This window comes from Rhinatrema bivittatum, chromosome 5, assembly GCF_901001135.1.
Source record: "Rhinatrema bivittatum chromosome 5, aRhiBiv1.1, whole genome shotgun sequence".
In the NCBI taxonomy this organism is placed as follows: Eukaryota; Metazoa; Chordata; class Amphibia; order Gymnophiona; family Rhinatrematidae; genus Rhinatrema; species Rhinatrema bivittatum.
The window spans coordinates 180665305-180679901 of record NC_042619.1 but is presented as its reverse complement, the minus strand read 5'-3'; the positions used below and the strand labels follow the sequence as shown (position 1 = coordinate 180679901).

At 39.2% G+C, this 14597-nt stretch overlaps 1 protein-coding gene across 6 annotated transcripts in view; it reads left to right on the top strand.

The window, feature by feature from the left end:
* RBM26 (RNA binding motif protein 26) overlaps nt 1–8348 on the top strand; it is a 349016-nt gene extending 340668 nt beyond the window's left edge. For all 6 annotated transcript variants that reach the window (XM_029603056.1, XM_029603054.1, XM_029603051.1 and 3 more), the window contains one exon: nt 7506–8348. In XM_029603056.1, the coding sequence (XP_029458916.1) occupies nt 7506–7595 (90 nt within the window). In that variant the 3' untranslated portion in view covers nt 7596–8348. The remainder of the gene's footprint in view (nt 1–7505) is intronic.
* Nucleotides 8349–14597: the final 6249 nt, after the last annotated feature.

Below are 14597 nucleotides of genomic sequence, written 5' to 3'. Positions count from 1 at the left end.
TTCATCGATGATCCACAACCTGGACCTTCAGGGCTTCATGTCCCACCAGCATCAGCAACTCAAACAACTTACAGAGAAGATTCAGAAGACTCCTGGGATGATGAACCCTCTCAATTTTCCTCAGAGTTCATGTCCAATCCTTCTTCTCCTGACCGAAGAAAGAAGTCACCCCCAGAAGATCTTTCCTTCTCATCCTTTATACAAACTATGTCTGATTCCATTCCATTTAAGTTGACCGCTGAGGAGGACACAAGAGCACAAACTCTTGAAGTATTACAGTTTGTGGATACACCCAAACAGGTACTAGCCGTACCTGTACATGAAGTCTTACTGGATCTTCAGAAGAGAATCTGGGAGCACCCAGCTTCTATACCTGCAGTAAACAAAAGAGCAGAAACCACCTACATAGTTCAACCAACCCCAGGGTACCACAAACAACAATTGCCCCATCAGTCTGTCGTTGTGGAATCAGCGCAGAAGAAATCTAAACGTGTGCGCCCACATTCCTCCATCCCACCAGGCAGGGAGCACCGGTTCCTGGACACAATGGGTAAGAAGATCTACCAGAGTTCCATGCTGAGCACAAAAATCTCTGCATATCAACTCTATATCACTCAACAACAGAGAAATCTCTGGAAAGAGATGGAACAATTCATCACTTCCTTACCCACTCAATTCCAAGAGCCTGCTCAAGCAATCATATCAAAAGGTCTTTGAGGCAGGAAAACACGAAGGGAGAGCAGTTTATGATAACTTCGAAACTGCTTCAAGAACAGCAGCAGCAGCAGGAATAACTGCTTGCCGGTGGGCCTGGCTCAAGGCATCTGACCTCAGGCTTGAGGTACAAGATAAGCTTGTTGACTTTCCCTGTCTTGGTGACAATCTCTTCGGAGATAAAATTCAAGAGGCTGTACAACAACTCAAAGATCACACTGAGACACTCAAACAACTGTCTCAAACCCCTCAAGAACCTGCTAATCAACCTTCTCGTCGTCCTCCACGTAGAGATGTGAGACGTTCTTACTACAGGCCACGCAGGTACTACCAACCAACAACTAGGGGTAGATCTACCAGGCCAACACAGCGATCTCAAGCCAGACAGTCCAGACCTGCCCGTCCACAACCTCCTGCACAGACAGGGCCTGCAACAGGCTTTTGAGGACTACACCAGAGAACAGATTCAACCTTGCAATCCCAAGCCAAATCTTCCAGTGGGAGGCAGAATATCCCTTTTTCACACAAATTGGCAAACCATAACCTCAGATCAATGGGTTCTTTCCATAGTCGCCCGAGGTTACAAACTAAATTTCACGTCCATTCCTCCAGAGTTTCCACCAACATCCTGCCAACAACAAAACTCTCAACTTCAACAATTACAAACAGAATTATCCACCCTTCTGAGATCCAAGGCCATTCAACCAGTGCCCCGGACACAGAAGGGCAGAGGATTCTACTCCAGATATTTCCTCATTCCAAAGAAAACCGGAGGCCTACGTCCTATCCTAGACCTCAGAAATCTCAACAAATTTCTAAAGAGAGAAAAATTAAGAATGGTTTCTCTAGGCACCATGCTTCCACTTCTTCAAGCAAGGGATTGGCTTTGTTCTCTGGATCTTCAAGATGCTTATGCTCACATTCCAATTTACCCTCCTCATCGCAAATACCTGCGCTTCACAGTAGGCCATCAACATTTCCAATACAGAGTTCTACCATTTGGACTGGCGTCTGCTCCCAGAGTCTTCACCAAATGTCTAGCAGTAATAGCAGGACACTTGCACAAGGAAGGTGACCATGTTTTTCCATATCTAGACGACTGGCTCATAAAGAGTCCATCTCAAAAAGGAGCAATTACTTCTCTCAACCGGACAATTGCTCTACTTCACTCCATGAGGTTTCTCATCAATTATCAAAAATCCCATCTCACTCCAACTCATCTACTTCAATTCATAGGAGCAGAGTTGAACACAAATCTAGCAAAGGCCGTTCTACCTATAGAACGGGCAGAGGCCCTCATTCTACTAGCAAGGTCCATTTCCTTACGGACACAAACCACAGCTCATCAGCAGACCTAGCAGTTTCTGATACTGCTAGGTCACATGGCCTCCACAGTTCATGTTACTCCTTTGGCAAGGCTAGCCATGCGAGTTATCCAATGGACTTTAAGGTCACAATGGATCCAAGCCATTCAGCCATTCCACTATCCAATTCAAGTGACCAACCAACTAAGATCATCTCTACTTTGGTGGACCAACACGGACAACCTGTGCAAAGGCCTACCTTTCCAACAACCAGTCCCAGAGATTACTTTAACTACAGATGCATCCACCTTAGGATGGGGAACTCATGTAGACAATCTCCACACTCAAGGGACTTGGACAAAACTCGAAGCAACATTTCAAATCAATTTTCTGGAGCTTCGAGTGATACGTTATGCACTGCATGCGTTCCAGGACTGCCTTTCACACAAGACTGTTTTCATCCAAACAGACAACACAGTAGCCATGTGGTACATCAACAAACAGGGAGGTACGGGCTCATATCTCCTTCTTATGTTCTTATGTCAAGAAGCAGCACAGATTTGGGGCTGGGCCCTGAATCACTCCATGTTCCTACGAGCCACTTATCTGGCAGGCATACACAATATAGTGGCGGATCGACTCAGTCGTCAATTCCAACCACACGAATGGTCCCTGGATCCTGCAGTAGCAACGTTGGGGTCAACCAACAATAGACCTCTTTGCGTCACATCTGAATCACAAAGTGGACAAGTTCTGTTCTCTACACAAACAGAACAATCAGCCAGCCAAGGACGCCTTTGCTCGCCCTTGGAACTCCGGACTACTATAAGCGTATCCTCCAGTACCGCTCATAACCAAAACTCTAGTGAAGCTACAACAAGACAAGGGGACCATGATACTCATAGCCCCACATTGGCCTCGACAAGTATGGTTTCCCACACTGCTAGACCTCTCAGTCAGAGTTGGGCCTCATACCTTTATTATTATTTTATTTTTGCTAACGCTTTATGCTGTATAACAGACTGAAGAGAGACACCTGTGGCAGAGAATATCATAGCATGCTGGGCATGCTCAGTGGCCTCACAGGGCCAGTCAAAAGTTTCTAGAAACTTTGACAGAAAGCTTTCCCGCCTGGGCTCCATTCAGTGACGTCACCCATATGTAAGGATTACATCCTGCTGTCCTGGGATAACACCTATTACAAGGTAAGCAATTTTGCTTTACAATCCAAATGCATGACATAAGAACATAAGAACATAAGAAAATGCCATACTGGGTCAGACCAAGGGTCCATCAAGCCCAGCATCCTGTTTCCAACAGTGGCCAATCCAGGCCATAAGAACCTGGCAAGTACCCAAAAACTAAGTCTATTCCATGTAACCATTGCTAATGGCAGTGGCTATTCTCTAAGTGAACCTAATAGCAGGTAATGGACTTCTCCTCCAAGAACTTATCCAATCCTTTTTTAAACACAGCTATACTACCTGCACGAACCACATTCTCTGGCAACAAATTCCAGAGTTTAATTGTGCGTTGAGTAAAAAAGAACTTTCTCCGATTAGTTTTAAATGTGCCCCATGCTAACTTCATGGAGTGTCCCCTAGTCCTTCTACTATCTGAAAGAGTAAATAACCGATTCACATCTACCCGTTCTAGACCTCTCATGATTTTAAACACCTCTATCATATCCCCCCTCAGTCGTCTCTTCTCCAAGCTGAAAAGTCCTAATCTCTTTAGTCTTTCCTCATAGGGGAGTTGTTCCATTCCCCTTATCATTTTGGTAGCCCTTCTCTGTACCTTCTCCATCGCAATTATATCTTTTTTGAGATGCGGCGACCAGAATTGTACACAGTATTCAAGGTGCGGTCTCACCATGGAGCGATACAGAGGCATTATGACATTTTCCGTTTTATTCATCATTCCTTTTCTAATAATTCCCAACATTCTGTTTGCTTTTTTGACTGCCGCAGCACACTGAACCGACGATTTCAATGTGTTATCCACTATGACACCTAGATCTCTTTCTTGGGTTGTAGCACCTAATATGGAACCCAACATCGTGTAATTATAGCATGGGTTATTTTTCCCTATATGCATCACCTTGCACTTTTCCACATTAAATTTCATCTGCCATTTGGATGCCCAATTTTCCAGTCTCACAAGGTCTTCCTGCAATTTATCACAATCTGCTTGTGATTTAACTACTCTGCACAATTTTGTGTCATCTGCAAATTTGATTATCTCACTCGTCGTATTTCTTTCCAGATCATTTATAAATATATTGAACAGTAAGGGTCCCAATACAGATCCCTGAGGCACTCCACTGTCCACTCCCTTCCACTGAGAAAATTGCCCATTTAATCCTACTCTCTGTTTCCTGTCTTTTAGCCAGTTTGCAATCCACGAAAGGACATCGCCACCTATCCCATGACTTTTTACTTTTCCTAGAAGCCTCTCATGAGGAACTTTGTCAAACGCCTTCTGAAAATCCAAGTATACTATATCTACCGGTTCACCTTTATCCACATGTTTATTAACTCCTTCAAAAAAGTGAAGCAGATTTGTGAGGCAAGACTTGCCCTGGGTAAAGCCATGCTGACTTTGTTCCATTAAACCATGTCTTTCTATATGTTCTGTGATTTTGATGTTTAGAACACTTTCCACTATTTTTCCTGGCACTGAAGTCAGGCTAACCGGTCTGTAGTTTCTTAATTGCCAGATTCTAGACCATTCCTCAATCTTCATTTGAACCATCCTTATTTTTTCCACACCTTCTTGGGTGTCTACCTTGCTGCAAATTTTGGTATCATTTGCTAAAGGACTATCGGGAAAGGTTTGCTTTAGCAAATGATACCAAAATTTGCAACAAAGCAAGCAGAGAAAATCCATAACATAAGGGGGAAAAAAAAGAGACCCAGTGAACCTCACATATATAAAGAAAAAAGGGGAGAAGGGGATTCAGTGATGAAGCTCCAAGCATGGAACTAAGAAAAGAAAATTCAGAAGACCTGCATCATACACATTCTAATACCACAGCCTAACTGAGCCAGCACTAATCATTACCAGCTTTTTGATGGTCCAGAAAAAATCTCAATTGAGATGGCTCAAAAAAAAACATACCTAGTACCATGTATTTTCAAAATGCACTTGCAGGGATGACAAACTATAAACTGTGCACCAAGGGCCAAAGCTTCTTTTTTGCATAGAAAGACACTTTTTACTAGAGATGTGTATCGGAACTGAAATCCGAACCGATTCTGGTTCCGATTCACATCTCTACTTTTTACTATGGGTTTGAGTCATCCTGGTAGTATCGGGATAAATCCTTATTTTCTGTTCATAATACAATATAATTTATTTTTCTCACAAATCTAGGTTCCACAACTTCCATAATTGTATGTTAAGTGTGGATTCAGTGCCTACTGGTCTTGTGGAAAAATAAGAGACCAAGAGCATGCCTCTATTAATCATTTCTGCTTTCCCTGACTGTTCCAAAGAAAAAAAAATTATATCAGGACTAGACTGTAAGCCTTGGTCACATTTTTAAAGTTGAGCCAACTGATCTCCCTTTCTTATTAATAGGAAAAAAATAGACTTTAGCCAATAGAGGGTATTGCCTCAGAGGGATTCTTCAATATTTCCATAATATAGTTGTTAAATTGATCCAGAGGTGACACAAAATCCACAATAGGAAAGTTCAGGACTCAAAGATTTAAATATCTAATAGAGTTCTCTAGATTCTCCAGGCCCCTTTGAAGAAAACTCGATTGTGTATTCTGAATTTCAGTAGCCCGCTCATCAAGAACTTCATTTCTTTTTGGGAGGCTATAGATACCTCAGTAACCTTGATCCACTGATATATATCAGAAGTCATAGTTATTAAAGAAGAGAGATTTTTCCAGATATACCAAGGCAGTCCAAACAGAGTCTAAGGTAATAATTACAGGTTTATCTAAATTGTCTTGATGGATAATCGTCACCATTCCTTTATCGCTGGAGTCCAACTGCATACTTCTGACACCAACAACTTTCCCGCCATGCATAGGTGTCGAAGCCAGGGACAAATATGCCTTCCAATCCATTACCAGCCTGAATTGAGCCTCCATGATCTCTCAGCAGCATCTGACTCCCTGTGTGTCCTTCAGAGGCAAGGCTTCTCTCACCAGGACTAAATAATGTGACAGAAAGGGCTATCAGCATTCCAGGGCTCAAAGATGTCTCATCTCCCTGTGCCTCTACCTGCTCTCCAGTGCTTGCCATTATGGACCTCACACTCAAACATTTGATGAATTATGGACCTCACACTCAGACATTTGATGAAACATTTGCCATTATGGACCTCACACTCAGACATTTGATGAAAGCCTTTCCAGACTCCAACTGAACCTTAATTCACCTTAATCAACTCTGACCACCCAACAGGGTAATCAAAAACTTTGCCAGGTTTGGCATTTTTTGGCATTTTTTCTTTTTCTCTGTTAAATTACTATCACCTCTTCACCGTTCCAAGTTGTATTACGTCCCTGTTTTATTGTAACTGCTACTTTTTCTTTTAGCACCTGTTAATGTTGTTGTTATTTTTCCTTTTGGCACACCTTGTTATTTGTAAACCGGCATGATGCGATTCCATTGCGAATGCCGGTATAGAAAAAACTCAAATACATAAATAAATAAATAAATGCAGGAGCAAGGAACCCAGTAATCTTCTGCTAGGTTCCACTGGGGATGGCTCCTTAAGTTTGCCCTTCCGTTTAGTATGCAACATTATGAGACCGAAGAAATAGGTAAGCAGAAGCAGAGCTCCAAAAACCATGTCCTCTAAGATCACTACCATCTTGGCCCCATTAAATATAATTTTCATGCATATACTGATGTTAAACTGCTTGAGGGGTTTTAATAAAACATTCAACTAGGTTATTCTTATCAAAAGCATGAGTGGTTACCCATGTCTAGTGTTGTATAGCGTTAAACTTTGAGTTAATTTCACTCTTTTTTTTTTTTTTTTGCTAAAATTAGATCTCGTGACACATTGCACAGTAGTTTTACAATATGTAATTAGGTTACCTAGCACTAGAAGGAGGTCATACCTTAACTCAAAGTTGTTAGACTTTCCAAATTTTTTATTTTAAGGATCAAACCTCTTCCTCTCGCCTCCTATCTTGGAACCTATGCTTTTGCTTCAAGATAACATTACGAATCCCAGTTATAGAATGTCATGATAAGCACTTGGTGTGGTTATGGTGGAATGTTCGATAAAAGTTTTAAAAGATTCTGAAGCAAGAATTCTGAATTGTCATAGCTGAGCATCTTTCTATCTTGGTTCTGGCTTGTGAATATTTTACACTTACAAACTTCTAATATTTTCAGTGCTATATTTTTCACTCCTGTAGCAGTTATATGTCAAACTGTATTACATAATATAGTGATTTATAATTTGCCTTCAATCTAATTGATGGAAAAATTAAAGTAACACTTTTTTTGTATAAGTTTCAGGAAGAATCCATTGTGGATGATTCATTACTGCAAGATGACGATGAAGAGGAAGAGGATAACGAGTCACGCTCTTGGCGAAGATGACTTCTTTTGAATGATCAGAGATCTGCAAATGCTAGAACTCCACCAGTCTTGCATTAGTATTACCCAATGTACTTTTGCATATATTGTACTAAGAATAATTTGGAGAAAATGTGATTGAAGATTGGATTTCAGAAATGGACTAAAGACTGTGGAAAGCCTTCTTTTGCTGTACTTGGAAAGATTGTATGAGTTATGTTTCAGTAAATGATTGCTAAATGCATCATGATAGACATATTTGCAATGATTTTATTATATACTTCTATGGAGCGTTAAAAGAATTCTTTGTTTCCTTTGTAATTTAATGACCTGATCACATGAAAGTGACCAGAGTTCTAACACAGCCTGGAGTTTTGTTTTGTTCCATAATATGGAATGAGAGTTTGCAATTGAAATCTTTCTGAATGTTTCCAGACATACATAGATAATATAGTCCTAAACAGGTTTCAATACAAAGTTCTGTATATACATTATACTGCATAGTAGTATGCTTAGGCTTTACTATGTATTAGCCTTTTGTTCAATTTGTGTATGTATTTTACATATAGGTTTTAATGAAACAATGTATGACTGCTTTACATATAAGTCCTTATGACTTTAAGATGTTAAAAAAAAAATAAAGAAACGGAATGGTCTAAAAGAAAAAAAACATGAAAAAACCCAATAACCAAAAAAAAAAAAGAAATGTTTCTTTATAAAGAGCAAAACAAAAAAGAAAAAAAAATATATACAATGACCATTCCAGATGGCCACCCCTCCCCATGTTCACAAAAAGAGCTATATCACTGTTCTGACAAATATTTTGAAATAATTGTTTTTATACTATTACCAATCCTTATATTTAGAATATTCTTTTAGTATTTAGAATTGCTATTGAGAACCATTTTCTAACTGTTTAACATTTTAAAGCTATTAATTTTCTTGCATTTCTTGTACATATGTTTGATATTTTAAATATCTCAATCTTTGATAAGAAGTACTTTTATCTTCTTGCCCTTTGGCTCTGTAGAGGAAAACGGGCCATGAAGACTGCTCCTGTTAAAAAGGTGAATTAATTATGCAATACCTCAATAAAACAAAAGCTGGTAAGTATAATATGCTGAATTAGTGTTATAAACATTTTTTTGGGTCGAAGGGATGTGGGTTGGTGAGCATTCTTGAGTTATTGTATGGAAATTCATGGGGATAACCAACACTGACCTTGACCTAAGCATATATCCTATTGACAGTTGTTTACTTGAAAGGAATAATATTACACTGGCATGCCTTGTGAACTGGTTATATGTTACAAGATAGAAATATATTTTGAGGCTGCTGTATGAATTTCTATTGATTTTATAGCTTGAAAAAAGCAAGGAAAAATGAGTAAATGTTGCTTTTTATTTTGTCTGTTGGTTCTCATATAGAACATTTGTTGTTTGAGCAGGGAATTACAAATCCAAAACCAAATTGCTTTATACTAAAAAAAAAAATTTTTTTTTTATGCCATCATACATTAATACAAAGTTCACAGGATATAACTATAAGGAGGAAAAAGGTAGGTTTTTTTAAGACCAATGATTGGTTTACCTGGAACATGTGTATATGTTCTGGATAGAACTTGCACTGAGGTTCTGAGGTCTTTTTCCTCCTTATAGTTATATCCTGTGAACTTTGTATTAATGTATGATAGCGTAAAAAATTTTTTTAGTGTAAAGCAATTTGTTTTTGGATTTGTAGTTCAGAACCTTACACTTTCCTGTTTTTGTATTGAGCAGGGAATTAACCATCCTTAGAGTGGTACTTCACATTACCTACTTTCATGTTTTTATTGTATTAGAATGTGCCATGCCTTTATTCTGCACTGAGTTTAGCTGCGTTAAAATTTTACTTCCAGTTTGTTCTGCTACACCAGTCCTGTTCCAACAGTTGGGTTGTGTCATCCTACCAGCAGATGGAGGCAGAGCACACTTTCTCCAGTGACATACTACTATGGTGCAGCACATAAAAATTCCAGTATACTCTGTTCCAGCAGATGGTAGGATGAACTGGTGATGAAGCAGGACTTGTTTTTTGTTTGTTTATTTTTAAATGCTGTTCCAGGCAAGGTTGCTTGTGTGCCAGTCATTGCGATCCCAGGAAACAGGGGTTCCCAGTCCCAGAGGAAACTTGGGGGGGGGGGGGGGGTTTGCTCCTCCTTGGGTGAAAACAGGCATAAAGGGGAGAGAACATTCTTCAGTTTTTCTTTTATTGCTTTGGCTCCTTGAAGAATCCTCCTGTTTTCTCCCCCTCTTCTGTTCCTCCTGCCCCCTCCCCCACCTGTTTCTTCTCTTTATCCTTCTACCCTGCTTCTTAGAGCTTAGGAGCTGAACGTTAAACAAAAAAAAAAACCGGACTCTCTTAGAAGCATTGGGCCTGCTGGGAGAGGATTTCTTTGCTGACTGCCTGCAGAGTTGGTAACTGTTGTCAGAGGGGGGCTCTAGGGCCTCTGTTTTCTTTGTGAGTAAGCCAGGGAGGGTTTTTTGTTGGCAGCATGGACAAGCACAGGAAGGGCCAGTGGCTGCAGGGACTTCATGTTAGCCATGAGGTCATTGAGTTTAGTCTGCATCGCCTGAGGGGGAAATCACCAAGTCTCCCCCACCCCTTCCCTGTGCTTGAAGCAGCTTTCTTTGACTGAGGATGCATCGGGGCTGCCATGGTCTAATGTGGCTGAGGCCACAGTTTGGGTGAGAGCCTCAGCCATCTTCAACCAAGCACCCACAGCCATTTCCTATTCTCAGCTCCAGCAGGGGTCTCTGTAATGGAGGGAGAGTCTCCTTTGGCTTTGATCCCAGCACATTCCTCATCTCTTTTGTCCATTCTAGGTCAGAGTAGTGGGACTGCAGAGTTCTCTCCTAAATATTTTAGGTTTTACACCAGGCCTTTTGCACTATTCAAAGGACTGAGGAAAAGCCTGCCTTAGCATTGGAGTCTGTCAAGACATAGTGTGGCTCCAGTCCCTGCCTGGGCTGAATGTGGATTAGACCTGGAGCATCCTATTGATTCCATAAGCAGTATCTTTAAGTCTAGAGGAAGGCAAGGTTGTCTGTGATACAGAGGATGACTCAGTCATTTGGATTTTTCATGAGGAGGAGATTGTGGCCTTGATCGATCAAATAATCTCCTGCCTCAGGATAGAGAAATTCTCTGTTCTGGAGGAACCTGTATGGGATCCTATTATTAAGGGAGTGCACAAGTCCACCAAGTCCTTCCCTTTGCACTTGGAGGTAGAGGAGATGGTGTTGACGGAGTGTAAAACTCCTGAGTCAGGTCTTAAGGGGGATAAGGCCCTTCTGAAGCTGTATCCTCTTCTTCCAGAGTCACGCATTTGTTTCAGATTCCACAAATGGATGCTTTAGTCACAGCTGTCACTTGGCATACCACTGTCCCTGCTGAGGGTAGTACTTCAGTGAAACATCCTCAAGATAGGAAAATCGAGAGTCCTTTGAAACACATTTACTTCTGCGTCTTTGGCTGTTCAGATTTTGATTTGTGGTGGTTTTATGGCCAGAGGCCATTCTCTAAGTCAACTTGATTAATAACAGTTAATGGACTTCTTCTCCAAGAACTTATCCAAATCTTTTTTAAACCCAGCTATACTAACTGCACTAACCACATCCTCTGGCAACAAATTCCAAAGCTTAATTGTGCGCTGAGTGAAAAAGAATTTTCTCCGATTAATCTTAAATGTGCTACTTGCAAACTTCATGGCGTGCCCCCTAGTCCTTCTATTATCCAAAAGTGTAAATAACCGATTCACATCTACCTCTCATGATTTTAAAGACCTCTATCATATCCCCTCTAAGCTGTCTCTTCTCCAAGCTTGAACAGTCCTAACCTCTTCAGCCTTTCCTCATAGGGGAGCTGTTCCATCCCCTTTATCATTTAGAATCACTGTCCGCCTTAGGGTTTGAATTAATCACTTCAGGTCCCACACATAAAGCAGGCCATTCCCTTGATTTAATGTTTATTAATTTCAAAACAGAGTACCCGCTCTCAATGAAATATACTAAAGTACCCTGGTCGGATCATTATTTAATTCAATCTTCATTTTCAACAAAAACAAGTTCATCAACTACAACCAATCATCACAAATTTTTCTCTTATCATCCCCTGATAAATATTAAGGATCTCTCAGTGGAAATAGAACAAAATCTAAGTAACTTCAATCAATTGAATTGTGAAAATGTCACTGCATCATGGCTGCACTTTTCTAATACTACAGCTGACAAACTAACTCCCTTGAAATTGCTATCTAAAAATATTAAAAGAAAGGAACATAAACAATGGTACAATAAAGAAACGAAATTAACAAAAGAAAACTCTGTGAAAAAAGGAAAAAACCTGGAAGAAAAATCCAACAATCCCGAATTTGGCAGCATATAGAAATTTACTGGCCCAATATAAGAAAACCATTAATGAGACAAAAAAAAAGTTCTTTAATAATAAAATGAAAAATTATTTGCACAATCCTAGGATGCTATTTACAACAGTTCAGAATCTCATCAGAAATCCGTCTGATGACAGTGATTCTCCACCAGAATCAAAATGTATAGAAATCGCCGATTTCTTTAAACAAAAAATAGATAATTTACGGGACTACATAACACATCAGACAGGATTACTATGGGCATCAGCGAATATGCAAAATGGTCCAGCTTTAATGAGGCTTCATCCTTTGAAAAAGAAAATCTGATCAAAAACTTTAATCCTGCAATGCATCCCCTTGATAAAATCCCCGTTTCGGCACTAAAAACAACTGCTCATTTGATTTCTAAGCCCATAGCTCAAATAATCATTCGTTGCAAGAAGGTCACTACCCTCAAATACTTAAAAGTGCCGTAATTAAGTCTATTCTAAACAATTACCACACAATTTCAAATGTATCGTTCTTAGCAAAAATATTAGAAAAAGTAGTACAAAAACAACTAACCAAGCATCTCAAATCCAATAAATATTTTATTCCCATCACAATTCGGCTTCAGAAAGCACCACAGCACCAAAACGTTATTTCTTGCACTTAATGATACAACTCTTAGGGGTTTCGATAGCGGACAAAAATACTTTCTCATATTGTTAGACCTCACGGCAGCTTTTGACACAGTGAATCACGAAATACTTATAGAAAGATTATCTGAAATAGGATTGGCTGATTCAACAATCAAATGGTTCTCCTTGACATTAACAACAGATATTTCCAAGTTAAAATAACAAATACACTTTCAGATAAAAAAAGAATTGAATACGGAGTCCTTCAAGGATCCTCCCTATCTGCCACCTTGTTTAATGTGTACATGACCCCAATTTGCCATTTCTTAAGTGGTCTAGGACTTCTACATTATGTATACGCAGATATCCAAATTTTAATTCCTATAAATTCCACTATTGAAGAAACTATTAAACTGATAGTTATGTATCTTTAATTTAAAAACTATTGACAAATATGAAACTGATACTGAATATAGGAAAAACTGAAATCATCTATTTGGATAGAAAAACTTGCATTGACAAGTTACCGACCATAACTCTCATAGATAATCACATCAACCTCAAAATCGGAAACAATACATGAGACCTAGGAGTCACCATAGACTCCGAACTTAATTTAAAAAAGCACACATTTAATAAGTTAAAAGAAGGCTATTAGAAATTACACACTAAAAAGACTAAAACCATTACTGGATCAAAATAACTTTAGAACTGTACTTCAAGCTCTACTTTTTTCAAATACTGACTCTGAAATGCTTTACTGTTATGCCTCCCACAATCAACTATCCATCCACTACAAGTCCTCCAAAATGCAGCAGCCAGGATTTTAACTAATACAAAGAAATACGATATCATCCCCGTACTGTTTTCCTTACATTGGCTACCAATCATCTACTGGATTGAGTATAAAGTGTTATGTATTATACACAAAATAATCTATGGAGAACCAATAGAATGGTTTAATGCAGCCATCAGACTACATGTACAACAAAGACAACTAAGATCTAGTAATATAGGGCTGTTATCAATTCTTCTAGTACAATCAGCCCGTCTCTCACATGTCATAGATAGAGCAATCTCCCTAGCCGGACCAAAAATCTGGAATACACTACCTGAAAAGTTAAGACTCCAGCAAAATTTGAAATCTTTTAAGAAGGAGGTAAAACTTGGTTATTTTGCAAGGCTTTGAGGGAGAAACTCGATGATTAGATAGAATATCGATGCAGGCCAGATACGGCAAAATCAAGTTTTAGATTTATTTGATTTTACTGTTTGTCTTTTACTATGATTGATTTTGATTTATTGTATTGATTTTATTTCTATTGTATTTTGTTTTATTTTGTGATAACTGTTTTATTGATTAAGATTGTATTTTTTTTTTATTTCATTAAACTTTTAAAATAATTTATTTATGTAAACCATGATGATGGTATATTCCGAATGACGGTCTATAAAACTTATAAATAATTTTGGTCGCCCTTCTCTGTACCTTCTCCAGTGCAGCTATATCTTTTTTTAGATATGGTGACCAGAACTGTACACAGTACTCAAGGCATTATGACATTTTCCGTTTTGTTAACCATTCCCTTCCTTATAATTCCTAACATTCTGTTTGCTTTTTTAACTGCTGCAGCACACTGAGCCGATTTCAATGTATTATCCACTATGTTGCCTAGATCTTTTTCCTGGGTGGTAGCACCTAATATGGAACCTAACATCTTGGAACTACATCAAGGGTTATTTTTCCCTATATGCAATACCTTGCCTTTGTCCACATTAAATTTCATCTGCCATTTGGATGCCCAATCTTCCAGTCTTGCAAGGTCCTCCTGCAATGTATCACAACCCGCTTGTGATTTAACTGCTCTGAATAATTTTGTATCATCTGCAAATCTGATAACCTCACTTGTCATATTGCTTTCCAGATCATTTATAAATATATTGAAAAGCACCGGTCCAAGTACAGATCCCTGAGGCCCTCCACTGTTTGCCCTTTTC